Source organism: Lactuca virosa, chromosome 2 (genome assembly GCF_052849685.1).
Source record: "Lactuca virosa cultivar CGN04683 chromosome 2, Lactuca_virosa_CGN04683_v6, whole genome shotgun sequence".
NCBI classification, from domain to species: domain Eukaryota; kingdom Viridiplantae; phylum Streptophyta; class Magnoliopsida; order Asterales; family Asteraceae; genus Lactuca; species Lactuca virosa.
This window is the reverse complement of record NC_136427.1, coordinates 294,958,672-294,977,296: the sequence shown is the minus strand read 5'-3', so window position 1 is coordinate 294,977,296 and position 18,625 is coordinate 294,958,672. Positions and strand designations below refer to the sequence as shown.

The window sequence follows — 18,625 nt, the reverse complement described above, 5'->3', positions numbered from 1 at the left end:
AGAACCAAAAGCTTCAGCCAACATCATCATGGTCGCAGAAACAACTAAGGAATTAGGAGGTATTTAGAAAGAATACTACAAGGACGAAGACAAAGAAAAAACGGATTGTATCAATAATAAAGGATTATGTATTATGATGTAATAGATGCAAAGAAAAAGCCTAAATTAGCCCATCATTATTCCCAAATCATATGCTTTAGCGGATGAAAAAGGAGCACTTGTAGCATCAAAGACAAATTGATTCAAGTTGAAACATAAAGAGAACTGTTTGGTTCATAATTTTCAGATAACAATAAAGACAATTTTTTTGTAATATACTCTAACTTTTAGTCGAATTTTAATTTTATAAATGTCACGCTGACACAAATGACTAGTTAATTAGGTATAATATAATTGTAATGATTTTCATAACTAAACAATAACTTTTCATGTATATGAGTTGGAGAAGCATAATTTTTTTTATGATAAATATAGCTAAAAGTAATAGTTACATACTCAAAACCATGTCCCACTTTTAATTTTGACGGAGGTGAAGTGCACGAAGGCCTCAATTTATGATCCAATACTTGAGCCCAAATTTATAAAAAATTATATATAGAGAGAAAAAGACTCGAACAAATACAACAGTTTGGAATTGGTTTCAAATCTATGCTAATAGTTTTCACAAAAAAGTTAATAGACTATTCTCATAAAATTACATAATTAAATAATAACTAGAATAACATATATACCGGTGTAACCGTCATATCAATGCCATAAGTAGTGGAAGTCTTTTGCGATTTGTAAAACTTATCTTTTATCTTCAATTTGAACTTCAAAGTTCAAACAATTTATTTCTTCTTTATCCATACGTTACAAATATAACTACAGCACGCCCACTTTTGTAAATATAGCTACAACGATCTTATATGCCAAGTAAAATTGAAAGCAACAACAAATATTTTTTATTTAAAAGAACTTATGAGAAGTTATAAAAATGACCTTTAAATGTAAGAATTGTAAGCACTAGGAACAATAGTCCTAATTAGGGATATCATGATACCAAACAAGATGAGGTAACATGGGCATCCCCCTGGGAGTGGATGAAATAGATGATGAAGAAGTGTTGATCGTTACGTTCTTGAATGTTTCCTTAGTGCACCACAAATATCACATGACAACATTTAATCAACTGAAATTGAAAAAATAGTTACTTCAGAGTCCAAGTTTCATGGGATTGGATGAAATAGATGATGAAGAAGTCGTGATCGTGACGTTCTTGAATATTTCCTTAGTGCACCACAAAACCCAATGGATTAGAATGAATATCAAATCGGTGTTCTTCCTAAATGATTGTGGCTTATGTTTTTTGGAAGGAAAGAACTGCAAGGGAGGATATAAGAGAGAAGCTAATGTGTTGTTTGTTTTTTCAGAGGTAAAAGACCTGCAATATGTGGACTATATCTGCAAACATCTGCAGTAGAAGTGGTGGATCAAACGTCTACAGTCTGTAAGTAGAAAACTTTTTGTTTTTTAACGTTTGTAGGCTGGTAAAATCAATTGGAATTTTATTAAATCAATTTTTTAAACTTAAAAAGTTTTTCAACATGAAAATTTAAATAATTTTATATTTATAACATTAAAATATAAATCATACAACATTGAAATATAAATCAACATCTAAAATCTTTTATTTTCAAATCGTACAACATTGAAATGTATATCAAACCTCTTAAAATCTTTTTGATATCACAAAAATCAAAGTTGCAATTCTTTTAGCAAACAAAAGGCAACTAATATACATTATTAGTTATATTAACTAAACAATAATATATAACATAATAACAGAATGGTTGATAAATAGATCAAACCATATTTGTACAACAACTAAAAACAATTCTAAATGGTTCATGAATCATTTATCACATTCGCCTTCTAATTTCACATATTATACAAAAAAATCAAATAACTCATTTGATATGTATTCCAAACGTGGTATGGTAAGTGGAGTCATTCATCACACCAACATACACAAAGTTGATTCATAGACAAATATTTTTAACTTATAGCCATCTCTATACATGAATCATATTTAATGTAACCAGCTTCAACCACAGCGCTCTCAAGCATTTCATCAAATAGATTTCATGCATCCATCAATCGCTTATGTTTATAGAATGTGAGCCTTCCTTTTGCCAATGCTATTCTTCACTGCAAATCAATTAAGAACTCAGTTCAAGGAAATCTTTAGCCTAATGCTTCAAGGCTATAATTCCAATGAATTACAAAATATATGAATTATAAGGATTAAAGCATCATATATGAATACTATTCCAGCAAGAATAACAAATAATTTCAGTTAAAATGTGATTTCCATCAAATATATACTAGAATTTTAGTTAATAAATACAATTTACAGCAACAATAACAACTAACTTCAGATAAAATGTGATTTTCAACAAATATATACATCTAATTTCAGTTAAAAATGAGATTTCCAACAACAATAACAACTAATTTCAACAAATTGAATGAACATTTTTTTTTTCATATTTCAGCAAAATAACAACTAATATCGTTTTTTATAGAATTAAATCACATAAAATGTCTTCTAGTATTTAAAGAATTAAAGTTATACGCTTTGGGTTAAATATTAATTTATCATTTATATTTATCCGATAAAAAAATTATATACGGATCGTGAACCATCGTCTACATCCACCCATCTGAATAAAGACAATGCTATACTCGACATTCGACCCGACACTAAAATATTCCCCATTTGAATACACAATATTCAAACAAACTTCAATCCTTATTCAAATCCTCTAATGCCTTCACAACCACTTCACTTTCACTCGTATCATATATTTATATTCACTTCACCTAAAATCGTTCCTTCAATATTCCCGCCCATCTATTTCTTTATGCAGATTGCAGATACAGTCATACACCAGCATCCGACTTTAATAATATTCCCCTTTCCTCTTGCCCACACACCATTTTTCTTTATTTTTTTCTCTCAAGATCTATAATGGCGAACCCATCTCCAGTTTCCAGATAGACGCTGTTTGTAAATCAAGAGAAAGTAACCGACTTGGCTGTTAATTGAATGAATTTGGAGCTGGAGGGACTATGGAGCTTTTTGAGTTCATTAATGGCTGAAAATGGGATTTAGGTATCAGGTTCATGTGTTCTCTTTTCTGTAAACTAGACGTTCATCTCATGTTATCATAGATAAAGACTGGTGCTTTTTATGTGTTTGTTATGATTGATTGTACTCATTTGGATTCAATATATTGCTTTACATACAGCCTCAAATCTCGATAATGACTGAGAACACGACAGGTAGGTGACCCCCACTCTCATTTTCACACATTTTTGGGGGGTTCTTGAAAAAAAAAAAAAAAAAAAAAGATGAAACCTTAAAAACTTAAACGTTGAAGCCGTGAGTACCAAACAAACAAGCAAGGGTTAGGAGAGAAAATAAAGGAGATATTTGGCGAAAATTAAGTCACGATTTCATAAAGGGGTCCATGTTGTAGTCACGTGCTCTTGCTTCCTTCTCCCATAAACCATAACTCCCACCCCACCCCACCCAAGAATCTCATTCTTTATATTGGAAAAATGGGTTACTTTTTCAAATCTTGATTTGATTAAGCCTAATAAAGATTATCAGTTTCAGGTAATTACTTGATCATATGAAGTGTTGGATTTCATTTTAGCATGATTTGGTTTACTTAAATGTGGAATTTTTGAAAGAACATCCTGCCTAATTCTTGACAAGTCCATTGAAATCTTGATTGTGTGTTTAGATAGGTTGGTGGGAGTTTGGTATCTATCATGAATTATGAGCATGCCTAAGTGAGTGATAGAGAGGGTAAAGTGGTCCTTAAAAGTTTTGAATCTTGTGGGCTCGATTTTTCTGTGACTGATTAGATGATATCATAATGCAATTGTCGTTGAGTCATGTGATTGTCCTCTCTTTCCTAATTTATTCTCTAAACTTTTTAAACTCATGTTACTTTCCTGCCTCTACATGGTATTCTCATTTATAAATCACACTTGATTAATTAGGGGTTAAATTTCATTTATTTAAATTTACTGTTCTGGTAAAGTTTTGTTGCTAAAAGTAGGTGCACATTGGGATTGAGTGAGGTATGGGTTCCATTCCATTTCTCACAAGAAAAAAGAATATCTTCTTGGGTTATGAAAAAGTTCTCAAGTCTTTATCTTTTTCAATTCCATCGATACTTATCATCTATTCTGCATAAACATGGTGTCTTTTGCTTCATATCATTCGCCTTTTCACTTTCAATGAGTATGGGGCACCATTAGAGTTCTTTTAGCAAGTGGGTCACTCTTTCTTCATTCTCAAAATACAACTGTGAAGTAGAAGTCCAAGTTTCTTGTTTTTCTTTCAGCTGGAATCTTTGCAATTGTGAAGCATGGATCTTGAATATGGAAATTGTTGGGCCAATTCCAAGGTATCAATCAAGAACATTGAAGAAATCTTTTTCCGGTTTTCAATTTCTTTCTATATATATATATAAAATGTTTTTGTTTAAATTTGTTTAGAAGGATTCATGGAGGACAACTTTGCTGTTAGCTTATCAAAGTCTTGGTGTCGTCTATGGTGACCTCAGCATTTCTCCACTTTACGTTTACAAAAGTACATTTGCAGAAGACATTCATCACTCTGAAACAAACGAAGAGATTTTTGGGGTTCTTTCTTTTGTTTTCTGGACATTAACCCTTGTCCCTCTTTTCAAATACGTGTTCATAGTCCTCCGAGCTGATGATAATGGCGAAGGTAAACTTCATATAATTTCTCATTATTTGATTTGATTTCAACCCAATTAAAATCAAATTAAAAGTTAAATTTTCTAATCGATTGATCTTTTAGGTGGTACTTTTGCTCTTTATTCGTCGATTTGCCGGAATGCTAAAGTGAGCCTGTTACCAAACCGACAAGTGGCTGATGAATCGTTATCTACATATAAACTTGAGCAAACTCCCGAGAGAAAAAACAACACAAAAGTGAAAATGTTGCTTGAAAAATACAAGTTTTTGCATACTGCTTTGCTAATTTTGGTTCTTCTTGGCACCTGTATGGTGATCGGAGATGGACTCCTTACTCCGGCGATATCTGGTAAATATAAAATCTTGTCTAATTTACATTTCGACCCCTCGCTTTTAAGTTTATTAACAACTATCGTACTGTATATTTGTTTGTTTTGCAGTTTTTTCTGCAGTTTCTGGGCTTGAGTTATCTATGTCCAAAGATCACCATCAATGTGAGTTTAAAGCTTTCCGTCTTTTAGGGGGTGTTTCAGTTTCATTTTCAGTTTGTATGTACGTTAATAATTAATTTTTTTGAGTGTTTGAGTACAAGTTATTATTATTCTGAATTTCTGATTGTCAGATTATTTAATGTTAAAATATGAAGAAGCCGAGTAAAAAAAATTTACAAAAAAAAAACTGATTATTGAGATAAATTCAATATTTTCAAAACAGACATCTCCACACCCAACTTTATTATAAATGCAGCTTTTTTCATCATTTTGCATGATTGTAGGATGGGGGACCCTTCATTTTGTTAAAACCATGGTCTCATGGTCCCTTCTTTAAACTTATACATGTTCTTTCTTTCTAAAAGCGTTGTAAATTTTAATTGGATGGAAAAAACTGTTTGTTTTTTATGCTCGAAATGTTTTCTTATAAGAATTAAAAATAAAATATTGTTTTGTTATTTGCAGATGCAGTAATACCCATTACTTGCTTCATATTAGTGTGTCTGTTTGCACTACAACACTACGGGACACATCGAGTTGGGTTCTTTTTCGCGCCCATTGTGTTATTATGGCTTATTTGCATAAGTGCCCTTGGAGTATACAATATCATTCATTGGAATCCAAAAGTCTATCAAGCTCTTTCACCTTATTACATGTTAAAGTTCTTCAGGAAGACCAAAAAACAAGGCTGGATGTCTTTAGGAGGGATTTTACTATGCATAACAGGTAAAAAAAAAGTACAAGTCTTTTTCACCATTTGGTGTCAAATCTTACTGTCTTTATTACATGTTTTACCTTTAAAATTGATTGAAACTTTTTTGATGACCCCAAAAGTCAAAATTGAATCAATGTAGGCTCAGAAGCTATGTTTGCCGACCTTGGTCATTTCTCTTATGCTGCAATTCAGGTAGATTTAGACTGTTACAAAGGTTATCTATATTTTGATATACGTGTTTGATATTTACGGGTATTTTGTATTTTTCCCATTTTGCCCTTGCAGATCGCGTTCACTTTTCTGGTTTACCCTGCGCTCATACTTGGTTACATGGGTCAAGCGGCTTACTTATCAAAGCATCACGAGATGAACGATAACATCAGCTATTACGTTTCGGTGCCAGGTATTTTCAATTTTGTTTGTTGATTAAAGGGCAAAATCGTAAATTAGCAAGTGGTTTTACGTGATCCCATTTGATTTCAGAAAGTTTGAGGTGGCCGGTGCTTGCAATTGCGATTCTTGCTTCTGTTGTGGGAAGCCAAGCGATCATCAGCGGGACATTCTCAATCATCAACCAAAGCCAATCACTCGGTTGCTTTCCAAGAGTCAAAGTCGTGCATACGTCCGATAAAATTCATGGTCAAATCTACATACCGGAGATCAATTGGATACTCATGATCCTATGTATCGCTGTCACCATCGGTTTTCGTGATATCAAACACATGGGAAATGCATCTGGTACACCATGTTATGTCATGTCATGTCATATCATCAGTCAATATCAAAGTCAATATCAAACACAGTATAATCTCTTTTATCTGAATGTTTGTTTTTGATGTGATTGAAGGATTGGCGGTAATGGCGGTGATGCTTGTGACAACGTGCCTCACATCATTAGTAATCATTTTATGTTGGCACAAACCGCCAATTGTCGCGTTATTTTTCCTATTATTCTTCGGTTCAATTGAGTTACTCTACTTCTCGGCTTCCCTAGTCAAATTCCGTGAAGGTGCATGGCTACCAATCCTACTCGCCCTCTTCCTAGTCACCATAATGTTCGTATGGCATTACGCGAGTGTTAAAAAATACGAATACGACCTTCACAATAAGGTCTCGTTAGAATGGCTCCTAGCCTTGGGTCCCACTTTAGGCATGTGTCGTGTACCCGGGATCGGGCTCGTGTTCACCGATTTAACCTCGGGGATCCCTGCAAACTTTTCGCGGTTTGTCACAAACCTTCCAGCGTTCCACCGTATTCTAGTGTTCGTGTGCGTGAAATCGGTACCCGTCCCGTTCGTCCCTCCGGCCGAAAGGTACCTATTGGGCCGTGTGGGTCCCGCGTCCCTTCGAGCTTATCGGTGCATCGTGCGGTACGGGTACCGCGATGTGCATCAAGATGTGGATTCGTTCGAGTCTGATCTTGTTAAACGGTTAGCCGATTTCATCCATTATGATTGGTGCCGCCCGCGGGCGAGCAGTGCCGGTGATCACGCGGGGGCTTCCGATCGGTCCTCTGGCGAGCACCGACTGGCGGTGATTGGAAACTTTGATGTGGATGAAAACATGCAACAAGAAAGTGTGTCACTAGGGTTCCAAACGGTTGAGAGCATAGGGGATATAATTGAGATGAGTTCACCAAAAGAGAGACGGGTGCGATTCACGGTTGATGATAATGATGAGTCGGAAAATTCGAGCTCACCGGATGTGCAAATGAGGCGTGAGCTTGAAGATTTGTTGGCGGCTCAACAAAGTGGGACCGCGTTTATTCTCGGGCACTCGCATGTGAAAGCAAAACAAGGGTCGTCTGTTTTTAAAAGATTAGCGATTAATTTCGGGTATAATTTCTTAAGAAGGAATTGTCGGGGACCGGATGTCGTGTTGAAAGTGCCTCCGGCATCTTTGTTGGAAGTTGGCATGGTTTATGTTGTATAAACTTAGTTTGTGTAATAACTAGTTTATGTTGATAATATCAAAATATGGAAGAAATGGTGTTCCCAAATTGGGTAAATGTTTACTTTTCACTTAACAGGCTTTATAAGAACAGAACTTAAATGTTGTTTCTTCAAATATTATTTATCCAAACACAACTTTATATAGATAACACTTCATAGAAAAAAAAAAAAACAACATGAGTGTTCTTTTTTACTTAAAGAACGGTTTAATAGAAAATGTCAGTTTATTAAACACCATCATGACAATTCTCAAAGTTAGAACAACAAAATTACAACATTTATTAGTGACATAAACTAACCTTTTTTCTTTCTTACTATCATTTTGTTCAAGTTCCACGTAGATCACGAACACGATTCTGAATCAGTTTCCTCTCCCACTCCGCCACATTCCCAAACGCATCTTCCGGAAGATTCTCAAAAGGCTCTTTCCCAGGATCATTTTTAGCCAAATCATAAGTAGCACCTCGTATCGCCTTTTTATTCGGTCCACATGGTCTTATTGTAGTAAGCTTGTCATATGCTGTATTCAACTACACGCAAACACAAATCCAATCAATATAAAAATGTAAAATTGCATTGACATCGGTCTGTCTGAGTCACAGTCCAATGCAGTACAACCTGTTCTTTTATGATGAGAAAAAAGGTTAACTTACATCCATGTCAAGGAACCAGAACATGTAAGCAATGGAAACAGCAGGAGCCCGACCTAAACCAGCTGTGCAATGTACATACACCTTTCCTTTTCCTTCAGAAACGGCCCATTCTATTGAAGAAACAGCTTTTGGTAACATGCTCCTTAAAGAATCCGGATCAAAATCTCTTGCCTGCACTTTAAGAAAACACAACACTTAATGGGGAAAAAAGAAACAGCATTTGTTAAATTCTTGTGATTTGATTTGTTGGAGATTAGATAAGTTGTTGTGCTTACGGGTCTTCTCATATGGCGTATTCCAAGTTGTTTACATCTTTTGACTATTGACTCCAAATCTATTCCCCAATAAGCAATATCGCTGTCCTGCTGTAAGTTAAGAATGTATGCCACATTTTGTTCGTTTTTAAGGTGGTCGATATCTTCAGCTTTTTGAGGTTGAGATCCAACGATAAGATTTTCCGTTATCAGATTATAATTCATGCCTGAAAAGGCACGTCAAATATTGTTATAAATACTATCAAGAATCAAAGATATAACCTTTTTTTAATCTTTCTTTTTTACACCATAAAAGTGAAGCTTTTTATAGGTACTTTACAATTTACATTTATGTATCCTTCTTTTTCATATTTTTGTAATTGACCTTGACTTTTGGTAGTCAAAGGAATAAAGGTAAAATGCATATCGTAGATTCGTAGGTTTATGTTAAAGACTTCCAAAAGGCAAACACATATAAAAAAAACCCAAAATAATAACACAAAGAATACCTTATCAATTGATTTGAGACCCTAGACACATGAAATAAACAATCTCCGAAAGTAGAAGAATTTAAATTTGTCAATCGTTAATAGTCACTACAGTAATTGAAGTATTCATCACAGATATCAATCAAATTGAAACAAATTAGTTTAGCCAGATTAAAGAAGTAAGTCCAAGATCACAAGAGGGATTCAATAAAACCCACAAACCATTACATGAATTCGTCCAAACCCATGTAAATATTCATCGGTAACATAACTATTCATTCGAATCCAAATAAAAAAAAGATACAAGAGAGATACTGACCAAGATCATGGTGATACTCATAAGGGTTTCTCATCATACTCTTCATGGCAGTGTTGTAATCCTCCACTTTGTGTGTTGTTGAGCTTTGACGACTCTTGCTTGGTGGGGTTTCATCGATCTCATTTTGTGTTGCTTTACAGGAAATTGTGTCTGGTTTGAGGTTCGTAGGAGTGAGATTGAGATTGAATTGGAGTCTCCTATTGTTTGGATTTGAGAGCAGAAGTTTGATTTCGAGTGATGAAGATGCAAACATGAAAGATGAAGAAGAAAAGGGAGAGGGAGCAAGAGATTTCATTTTCACACTATCTCTTCACTGGATGTGTTCCTCCTGTTTTTATGGTTTGTGGCAATTTCAATTCCTGTAAAACGCTTCTTTACGCAAACAACAACCTATAAAATATAAATTTCATAAACATAACTAAAATGGGTTAGAAGTTTTTGAACAAGTTATTTTTAGGGATAATGACTTAAAAGGGTAATATATTTTTCAGTTTGTACACATTTAGTCGGTGATGTTTTTTTTTGTCCACATTTTATCATTGAACTTGTTCAACTGTTCAAATAACATCCTTATGACTTGTTATCGGAGGTTAAGCCGGTTTCCGACATATTTGTCACCTCCGGCGACACTCTGGTCGTCTTCTCCGGTGAGTCTCCAACCATAAATATAAAATAATTTAATTTTTTATTTTTTGATCAACAACACACACAATACTTCATTTCCAAACCAGAAATCTAAACCAAACATGAACTCAATAACATAAATCGAAAAATCTGATGAAGAACATGAAGAAAAACCCAGAAATCAAAGTTGTGTTCTTGAACAGAAATGGAAAATCGAAGTTAATGAAGAACACGAACTCAAGAACATGAGCTTCGGTGTCTTCATATCGTGATTTAGCTTGAAGATCAAACAACTTACACTTAAATATCATTTTTAGAGAGAGAAATAATGATATATGTTCTTGAGTTTGAATAGAAGAAGTATCAGATGAACACATACACAATGATCTTCAAGGTTTGTAGATCTTCATCGTCTTTATCTTCTTCCCAAATCTGATGTTCGATCATCTTCTTCTTTCCAGAAACAATTTCCAAGCACATAGAAGAAATCGATTTTATGTGAGCTGGTTCAAAGGATAATGCATTGATGAACTTGTACATTGTGCTGCATTGTTTGTACTTTGTTGACTTCCAAGAACAAAGAAGATGAACACGATGAACAAAAGATCTGGAACAACACTCCGATGACTTTTGGGTTTGAAAAACCTAACTCGAGTTCATCTTAAAGCTCATCAGACCTTCAAGAACACAAACAAAAAAGATTTATGCTGGTTTTTAGATCTGATGAAGAACAAGAACACAAATATGATGAAGAACACGAACACAAACTCAAAAGTCATCTTCATCTGTTCAAGAACATACAAACACTCATGATTCTCGATTTCTTATATGAACTTGATTTCAGATTCGAGTTCAGTGTGTTCTTGAACAAAAATGGAAACATGATTTTCGAGCTTCAAACTTTTCACATGAACACTTCTAGATTCGAGTTCAGTGTTTTCTTGAACAAAAATGGAAACTTGATTTCAAACTCTAACTCAAAAGCACAACTTCGGTTGAAGATCTTTTGATTTCTAGGAAGTATGAACTCACACATCGATGAACTCGTTTTTTCTGATCTATTTGTTCTTGAAGATGGTCAAATTTGGGTTGAAGTGGTTGAAGGATTTATGAGTTTATGATTTTTGGGTCGAAGGGTTTGAAGGGATGAACATGATTGTGTATGTGTTTTTTGATCTAAAAAACCCACACATACACACCGATTGAAGGGTTGGAGAATTTTTCTTCAGATCTAACAAACACACACACTCACACGCAAATCTGAAAACATTTTTGATGAACTAATTTTTCAGATCTAGTTGTTCTTGAAGATGTTCAATTTGGGTTGAAGGGGTTGAAGAATTTCTTGAGGAAAACACATGAATCTAGGTGTTTTTTGTTTATGTATGTGTTTTTTTGGTCGGAGACTCACCGGAAAAGATGACCAGAGTCTCATCGGAGCTCACAAGAACGCCGGAAACCGGCTAAACCTCCGATAGTAGGTCATAAGGATGTTTTTTGAACAGTTTAACAAGTTCAATGGGAAAATTTGGACAAAAAAAGTCAATGACTAAATGTGTACAAACCTAAAAATATGTTATCCTTTTAAGTCATTATCCCTTATTTTTAATGAAAACATCACATGTTTTGTAATGCGAACAAATTACTAGTACAATCACAAAAATCTTATTTTTTTAATAAAAGAAATTCATATACCGTTGGAATATAATCAATATATGATTATTCAAAAAGTTTCGTAAAATATATCTTCTTTTTTAGAAATGAAACTTCCGTGACAGGGTTGTCGTGTATTTCAAATTAAACATCTTTATCCCAAAGATCATTTTCTTCTATTCAATTTGTTAATTCAATGACAAAGATGATTCGAGTATTTCAAATCAAACATGTTTATCCTAAAATCATCTTAATTGGTGAAGCCAAATTGGTTGTAGAGGTATATTAAGTGCATTTGTTTTAATATTATCTTTACCAAGTTATTGTTTTACTTCATGTTGGGATTTTAGTTCTTTACAAACGTCGGGATACCATGTCCAAGTTGAAGAAACCCTTCAGAACACTTCCTTCGTTGTATTAATGGTGGGATGTCAAGTCCACCAAGCAAATTACACTATTTGTTTGCAAATAAAACGTAATATAATGGTAAAAAGGGGTATCGATCCTCGGGGAAATGGTTGTATTTAATCACCAATCCAATCCAATAGAACTAGTGTAAATAAACTAACTAACTACAATTAAACTAGAAGGGGGGGGGGTGTTGTGATTGCTTGAAAACTAAAAGACTTGAATAACTAAAAAAAAGCTTGCAATTAAGCAAGATGGTGAGATGCTCAAATATTGGTGAGAATTGGTTAACCAAGGCAATTCAACACAATGAACATTTGTGTGTTTATCATTAGGATTCAACATGAAGCTTATCATTCATCCCAAATTGGTTATAGCAATCATGAAGCATGATATGCCAAGATTCCTCATAGGTAGTATGGAGGTTGGGGAAGCCCACAACACACCTTCTTAATCAAAATCAAAGATCCAACTGAAGCAATTGAACCCAAGAAGTTGATTAGCCTTAAGAATGAAGGAATCCCCAATTCCTAAAGGATGTCAATGCTTACACATCCATAAAGGAGCTATGATTCATAAGCTAGAGATTATTTCTACCATCATAAAGCTCTTGTTCTAAGTAAATTCAATGATTCAATGCTAAACCAAAGAAATAAACCAACAATTGCTCATTCAAGTACCAAGCTCATGATCAAAGTATTAAACAAGCATAAGAAATATGAACTAGAACCATAAACATAAGATAAATGATAAATAAACATGAATCCTTCAAAAATCCATAAACATTCAAAGGTTTTAGCCAAGGCTAACCAAAATAGAGAGTTTAGCCACTCATGGCAATAGAATAACAATCACAAGAGTCTAATTGCATAAAGAAACTACCAATAACTTGAAAAGATGAAAAGAAATGAGTCTCAAGCTCCAAAATCGCCTTCTTCTGGTCTCCAATGGTGTAAAATCGAAGTGATAGCTGATAGATCCAATCCCCCAAGGTAATGGCAAGCCAAATGACCAAAATGCCCAAAACTGGGCAGTTGCGCGGGTACCCACGCGACGAAAATTCCACCCGCGCAAATATTGCTGGAATACTATTGGCTCATTTTTCCTCCATTAACCATCCCACTACCAAAGATTCCCTTGGTCCCCTCCATATCCCACATGATTCAAATTAACCAATCATCTTTTAGCTTAAAAAATGGATGCTCCAAGCCCAAAATAAAAGTCCAAGATCCATCTTCACAAGCCCACTTCATCCAAGCCTTTAGCTTTTTAAGCCCAATCTTCTTTGGTGGATCCGCCAAGCCCAATAATGCATCAGAAAGCCCACTAAGCCTAAATCCAGTCAAACCACACCCGCAATGAGCTCCAAAACCCTGCAAAATTTCTCATGCAAAATAAAAAGTTCCCGATACGATCAATGATAAAGAAAATAAAGAATATACAATGCAATACTAATAAAAAGAGCTAAAAATCTAAAATAAACTAATAAAAATAAGGAAATAAAATAAGCTATCAATTAACAAAGATTTCGATAGGATCAACGCTACATTAAAGGGGTCACAAAGGCAATAAGATACCATGTCCAAGTTGGAGAGCTTTACACCTGAAGAACTCTATATAACCTAATAAATAGACCATCTTTGGGATGAATATGTATGATTTGAAACACACAAATCAGCAGTGTTACCGAATTAACAAACTGAATAATGTAAAAGAGTTTTTGTGATGAAAATGCTTGATTTGAAAAAAAAAATGAGTCACAAATCGATTTTTTTTATAATATTGTGGCTTTCATGTCATGTGGCCATGCTACGCCAACATCATACTGCAACTCAACATGACAACCGGGTAATCGATGTCCCGATGAAATGGTCAAAGAAATTAAAAAAATATAATATTCAATTTAAAACAAAAAGTAATAAAGTTTCTAAATTGAAGAAAAGTGATAATTAATGAGTTTTGTATTATTATCCCCTTAAGTTAATTGCACATCTACCTTACCTAATAAAAGAGTAGTTATCTTTGCCACGTGTCAGATTTAGAGGCATTTCGCCACGTGTCATTTTTTAAGCTATTTTTTGTATTTTTTGAATTTGAATAAAATTGAATATTCGTTATTTGGTATCCAAAAAATCAGCAAAGGAATTTGATATCTATTGCAAGAAATTAGGAATCTTATCATATCCAAATTTAAAATCGATAGTTAGGGTTTTTGGTTCCAACCCTCATACGAATCGGCAACTAATACATGTTATTATCAATCGCAAAAAATTAGAGCATAATAGTATTGATGCATTAGTTTTTTTTCATGCATCTTATCTCCATCGCTCCGTCGCTTGCCAAAGTACCATCACCATCTTCACCTCCTATTCTTACACTGATCTAGGTTTCTCTGTTATCTCTGTTTAAATTTCCGTTTATTTCAAGTGAAAATTCGTATTACAATCAGAATCACAAGTGATTTCTCAAAATTTCATGTTCATTTGCCTAATTTCATTTTGTTGGTAAGTGACAATTAGGTTTCATTCTATAGTTTCATGTAAAATCTTGAACACTGTCTAACCTTTACTCTGTTTTCCTTTCTCTGTGGGTTTTCGTGTAACTTAGTATTGGAATTTTATGAACCAGTTATTAGGATAACATAATGCAGGCTAACTGTTTGATGTAGTGCTTGGTTCTTTTGATAGTGGAAAAGGAGTCACATTTGTATTGTTTTTTTCATTTACATTTTGTCACTTTAGTTTTTACAAGAGATTTTATATACCTTCCTTTTATGTGTTTGTTAAAATTCCTAAATGTAAATGAGACGTAGTCATTGTGTAAATGTAAATACGATGCTTCTATTATGGCATTGTGGTTTGATATAAAGATCTGGGATGGAGCTCTAAATAGGGACTCAGTATGTTTGAACCCTGAAAATGTGATCGTTTTGCATAAAATGGACCAATTGGAGAACCAAATTGACTTGAATACAAGAGTTGGCCTTTCTTCCTACTAAGTATTTGAGTCTCTCTTCTTCTTACTAGGTTTTTTTTTCCAATTGTTTAATTCATTAATCAAGCATCTTGTGTGCATAAAAGATATTATGAGGTGGTTCTACTTCCAGCTTAAAGAAATGAAATCTCTACTTCCAATATCATAAACATGTCCAATTATGTAAACAAATTAAATCATAGACTGTTTAAAATTAGTAAATTATGTACCATTTGTGTGTAGTTTAAATAGGTATGTTACAAATAGGGGTAAATGGGTTGGTTATAATTAGGGGTAAAATGGGAAGAGATGAATTATTTATATATTGGTTTTAATGTGTTTAACAAATTTAGATAAATGGGTTATTTGTGAGATGAAAAATATGGAAATAAATGTGCAGGGAATCAAGAAAAGATGCAACATGTAAAAAAATGAGTAATTTCTTTATAAAACAATGAAAGAAAGATGATAATTTGTTTGAGTCATTTCATAAAAAACGGACTGGTTTTTTATAAATGTTTTGTTAATATACATTTCTCAGTCATTTAAAACCATCAACTTTATTAAACATTTTTAGTACATCGGTACATCTAATATCTTCTTTATGGTTTTTGCTTTCAGCTTTTAGTTATTTTATATTTATTTGTTAATTTAGGAAATATTGAAAATGAATAAAGATTTCAAAGTAAATTAGTTATTTTATACTATTTATTTGTTAACACAATCTCAACGAAAACGAAAACAACTATGCAGTGTATATGTTCACTGGTACTAATTGTGAAAATTATTATTAATATTATTAGATGATGAATAAGTGGCATATTTAATTTAAATTTATTTATTGTTTTAATGTAATTATAAAAACAATCCATAAATTTATTTCATATTTTTCACATGATTGTTAATAAAAGTATTTACATACTTCGATCGGTATATTTTCCATATAGATACGAAAGAATTTTTCTAATTTAAAAAATATTCTATAACATAAAATTGATTTGTCATATTTGTTTAACCATGTCTTAAAATGTCATTCTATGTATTTCCTTTTACCACTCATTAATTATGAATTTATATCGGTATGTTAATTTTTTTATAACATTTTTTATTTATTAATTGAAAAACACATTATATTCTTATAACATCTTTTATTTTTTAATTATAAAACACATTTGATTCTAAATTTTTATTTGTAATTTATTATATGTTTTCATTTATGTCTATCAATTTAAAATTTTCGTATAATAATTGTATTTCCATGACTGTGGTTGTTTTTTTTATACTATTCAAATTTATATTTCCCTATAAAATATCATCATTTTTATTTATTAATTTACACATAAAGAATGTCTATTCAAAACATTTTACATATTAATTTGAATCAATTTTTATAAAGTTAATTTGACATATCTAAATTAATAACTGCTTCAAAATAATTGATTAATGATTATGATTTTGAACTATGAATATTCGTTTAATTTGTTAACCGTGGTTTCCACGGTTATAACCTAGTGTTCAAATATATTTAAATTATAGCCCTATACTTTTGTACGTGAGGATAATGATATCGCATAATTTATATAAAAACCATGTTAATGCCTGGAGGAAATCCCACCCTAATTTCCTAGAACCGTAATTGAAACAATTGGTTTTTGAAATGTTGGAACCAAAATCACAATTGGGTACACTGGTTTCTAAGATATTTTTAGCAACATTTTTTTTCCAATTATGAGACATGGACTATACATGACGACGTGAGTTGTTTTTTTTTTTTTTTTTTTTTTTTTTTTTTTTTTTTCAGAACTACAACTTTTATGTATCTTTCTTCACAAAAATTGAGAAGTTTAAACTTTTAATGCAAAAAATAAACAAAAATTGCAAATAACACTAACAAATTTCATCTGCTGCCTATAAATCTCAAAAGAAAATATACATTTTTACTATCTTTTTCATTTTTGTATGAAAATAAATTCTTGTAACCAATGTTAAGGGCACGTGGTAGGCACATGATAGGCACGTGATTGTTAGAAAGAAATGAAACAACCCACAACAACTTACATTTGTTTAATATATATTCAGAACATATGTTTTGATATGAGTTTGATAATTACTAAAGAAATTTTGTACAATATCTTTTGATAATTCGTACATACTCGCTTGATGGTTATAAGAAAAGGTTTTATAGATCAGAACCAATATTATTAATATTTTATGATTATGATAAACGCCAATAGATAATATATAAATTTTACGGAATATATGTGTGCCATGCACATGATTTAAAAATTAAAACTATTTTTGTTCTCAAGATCAGAAGAAGGAGCAATGCAGAATAACTAAGCATGACAAGGAGAGGATAGCTAGACTTTCAGTCCCGGGCCAGTCCCGGATCGGCCTCCCCGACAAACCTATTGCAGTCTGGGTCGACCTAGGCATGCAAAAACCGGTTTTTTTTCTGAACCGGACCGGTTCAGAAAACCGGTTCGGTTCCGGTCAACGTAGTCAAAACCGGTTCACCCCCAAACCGGTTCGGTTCCAAACCGGTTCTGCCCCAAAAATATCCGAACATATGTAAACCGGTTCGGTTTAATAGAAACCGGTTCAGCAAAAACCGGTTCAAAAAACCGGTTCAAAAACAGGTTCAAAAACCGGTCCAAAAACGGTTCAAAACCGGTTCGACGCAAATAAGCTTTTCTAATTTTTTTTTGTTTTTGGGCTAATAAGTGTAAAATAGGAATGGTTTTTTTTTTGTTTAGAGTATAAAGCACTAGATTGTCTTGAACCAAAAAAAAAAATTGACTTCACAGTAGGTGGTTTGGGGGACTGGGAAGGCAAAGGCTTATAAGCCTTACATATATACATACACATACACGTCCATATGGACCATATTGCCAAAAGGTTTTTTTTTTTTTTTTTTTTTTTCTTGTTCAATAATATACATATCTTTTCATGTATTAACTTTTTTTTTGGTTTTAAATTTTATGTTTGTGTATATGTAGAAAAACATAATGTATGTAAAAAATTGTTCAACTTGAATCAACACATTTTTTGGAGCAATTTTCAATCTTTTTTTTCATTTTTTTTTTCGTTTTTTTTTATATTAGAAATACATAATACAACTTCAAACATAAAAACACAAAACATCCAAATATAAAACATTGTTGTCGTCATACTAATACATCTTCAGAAAGGGAACATTGTTGTCGTCGTAGTCTTCATTCCAAGTCCGTAGTCATTGTATTTATTCGTCATCCGCCATGTCGTTGCACAATCCTCTCTCATACTCGAGCTCTTCTAGGGTGAGTGGCACCGA

The 18,625-nt window shown here is 33.0% G+C and overlaps 2 protein-coding genes across 4 annotated transcripts; one reads left to right on the top strand and one right to left on the bottom strand.

Annotated features, from left to right (window-relative positions):
- Positions 1–2,773: 2,773 nt before the first annotated feature.
- LOC145161450 (potassium transporter 2-like) lies at positions 2,774–7,996 on the top strand. Of its 3 annotated transcripts, none has more exons than XM_079080965.1 (10): positions 2,774–3,157; positions 4,404–4,466; positions 4,558–4,792; positions 4,886–5,131; positions 5,223–5,276; positions 5,739–5,999; positions 6,128–6,180; positions 6,274–6,391; positions 6,472–6,726; positions 6,836–7,996. In XM_079080965.1, exons 2-10 carry the CDS (start codon positions 4,428–4,430, stop codon positions 7,918–7,920), a joined length of 2,346 nt encoding a protein of 781 aa, XP_078937091.1. In that variant the 5' UTR covers positions 2,774–3,157; positions 4,404–4,427; the 3' UTR covers positions 7,921–7,996. The 3 variants fall into 3 exon arrangements, with proteins under 3 accessions (XP_078937091.1, XP_078937092.1, XP_078937090.1); XM_079080966.1 differs by having other exon boundaries at positions 2,774–3,164; XM_079080964.1 differs by having other exon boundaries at positions 2,775–4,466.
- Positions 7,997–8,145: 149 nt separating this feature from the next.
- On the bottom strand, positions 8,146–10,022 carry LSF2 (dual specificity protein phosphatase (DsPTP1) family protein). The gene is made up of 4 exons (XM_079080967.1): positions 9,655–10,022; positions 8,869–9,074; positions 8,594–8,764; positions 8,146–8,470 (listed from the first exon to the last, which is right to left on the bottom strand). Exons 1-4 carry the CDS (start codon positions 9,947–9,949, stop codon positions 8,267–8,269), a joined length of 876 nt encoding a protein of 291 aa, XP_078937093.1. The 5' UTR covers positions 9,950–10,022; the 3' UTR covers positions 8,146–8,266.
- Between the last annotated feature and the right edge of the window lie 8,603 nt (positions 10,023–18,625).